This window comes from Pyxicephalus adspersus, chromosome 8, assembly GCF_032062135.1.
Source record: "Pyxicephalus adspersus chromosome 8, UCB_Pads_2.0, whole genome shotgun sequence".
In the NCBI taxonomy this organism is placed as follows: domain Eukaryota; kingdom Metazoa; phylum Chordata; class Amphibia; order Anura; family Pyxicephalidae; genus Pyxicephalus; species Pyxicephalus adspersus.
In genome coordinates this window covers 442962-444362 of record NC_092865.1, presented here as the reverse complement: position 1 = coordinate 444362, position 1401 = coordinate 442962, and the positions used below count along the sequence as shown (strand labels likewise).

General features: G+C 40.3%; 1 protein-coding gene across 1 annotated transcript in view; it reads left to right on the top strand.

Annotated features, from left to right (window-relative positions):
* The window catches only part of MAST2 (microtubule associated serine/threonine kinase 2), a gene marked incomplete at its 5' end in the record, with an annotated part of 54588 nt that overhangs the window by 31770 nt on the left and 21417 nt on the right, over positions 1-1401 (top strand). The window contains 1 exon segment of the mRNA XM_072420597.1: positions 1286-1361. Within this exon segment, the coding sequence (XP_072276698.1) occupies positions 1286-1361 (76 nt within the window).

Genomic DNA, 1401 nt, shown 5'->3' with positions numbered 1-1401 from the left:
TGACATCATTGTCCCCGGAGGTTATTGGGATGAGTCATTCGGTCACTTAGTATGCAGCTCGTGTTGGCGATCTCTATTACTCGTTATTGCCTCAGAGCTATAGAAACGTCCTGTGATGAAGCGCTAATAGCCCTGTGTGTTGCTGCTTTGTGGTGACATCATTCCCTATTGTTGGCTTTGTGTGAAGGAATGTGAAATATGTTACCGTAGTGCTGCAATTTATCATCCATGGCCCTGGCTTCATTCAGCAGCTCAGAGTGACAGATTTATACCCGGGTGATATAGAGCGGCCGTCTTCCTGCGCCAGCTGACAATACACCCGCCATTTCTATGCACAATGACGAGCAGTTACCCAGAGCAACCAAATTGTGATAATTGGATACTAACTTTTAATATTACTTCTGACAAAGACAGGATTTTTTGAGACCAAAGTCTTTCCACATTAACAATATAATTTTTACACAATATTTATATAGCGCCAACATATTACACAGCGATGTACAAAGTCTATAGTGATATCATTAGCTGTCCCTTTAAGGAGCTCACAATCTAATGTTAATCTAATGAATTTACAAATAGTAAAAAGGTCAATTTTATGAGGGGGGAAGACAATTAACCTAACTGCATGATTTTTGGGATGTGGAAGGAACCCGGAGTATCTGGAGGAAACACACACAGACACTGGGGGAACCTACAAACTCCATGCAGATAGAGTCCTGGCCGAGATTTGAACCTGGGACCCAGCGCTGCAAAGGACAGAGTGTTAACCACTGAGCCACCGTGCTGACCACATGAGTAACTTTATACCATAACAGTTTATTATAAATTAATCTACAAATAGTTAAAACATTTAAAGAACAAGATACGTTATTCTCACTGACGTTGGCTAGTTTTGTCTCGATGCGTTTCGTGGAGCCAGTCAGATCTGAGAGCTATAGATATATACACACAAATGTACATAACAAGTAAAATATACCAATACATGGAAAGATGTGATAGTGCTCAGAATAATTTACAATTCAAGCCTTGATAATGAAGCCCAGCAACGTAAATCTCCGATCCTTTCAGGACAAAATTCCACAGCCAGCAATGTGATTGGTAGAAAGAAGAACTATCTATCCTAGTAACCGCAAAGCAAGAACCAAACCTATTACTAAAAATATATAATTTCTGAATGTTTCTAAAAGATAACACCTCATAATTATTCATGTGTGATGATTGTATGGACCCCGCGGTGTCTGCTGTCATCCCATTGGTTCATGATTCTCTTTTATTCTCTCTTTAGTCCCGGACGTTCCCCCATCTTGTATGATGGTGAGATTGTTATGATGAATCATGTCTACAAGGAAAGATTCCCCAAGGTGAGGCAAAGAGTTTGCTATGGGTTACAGGTGATGAGGG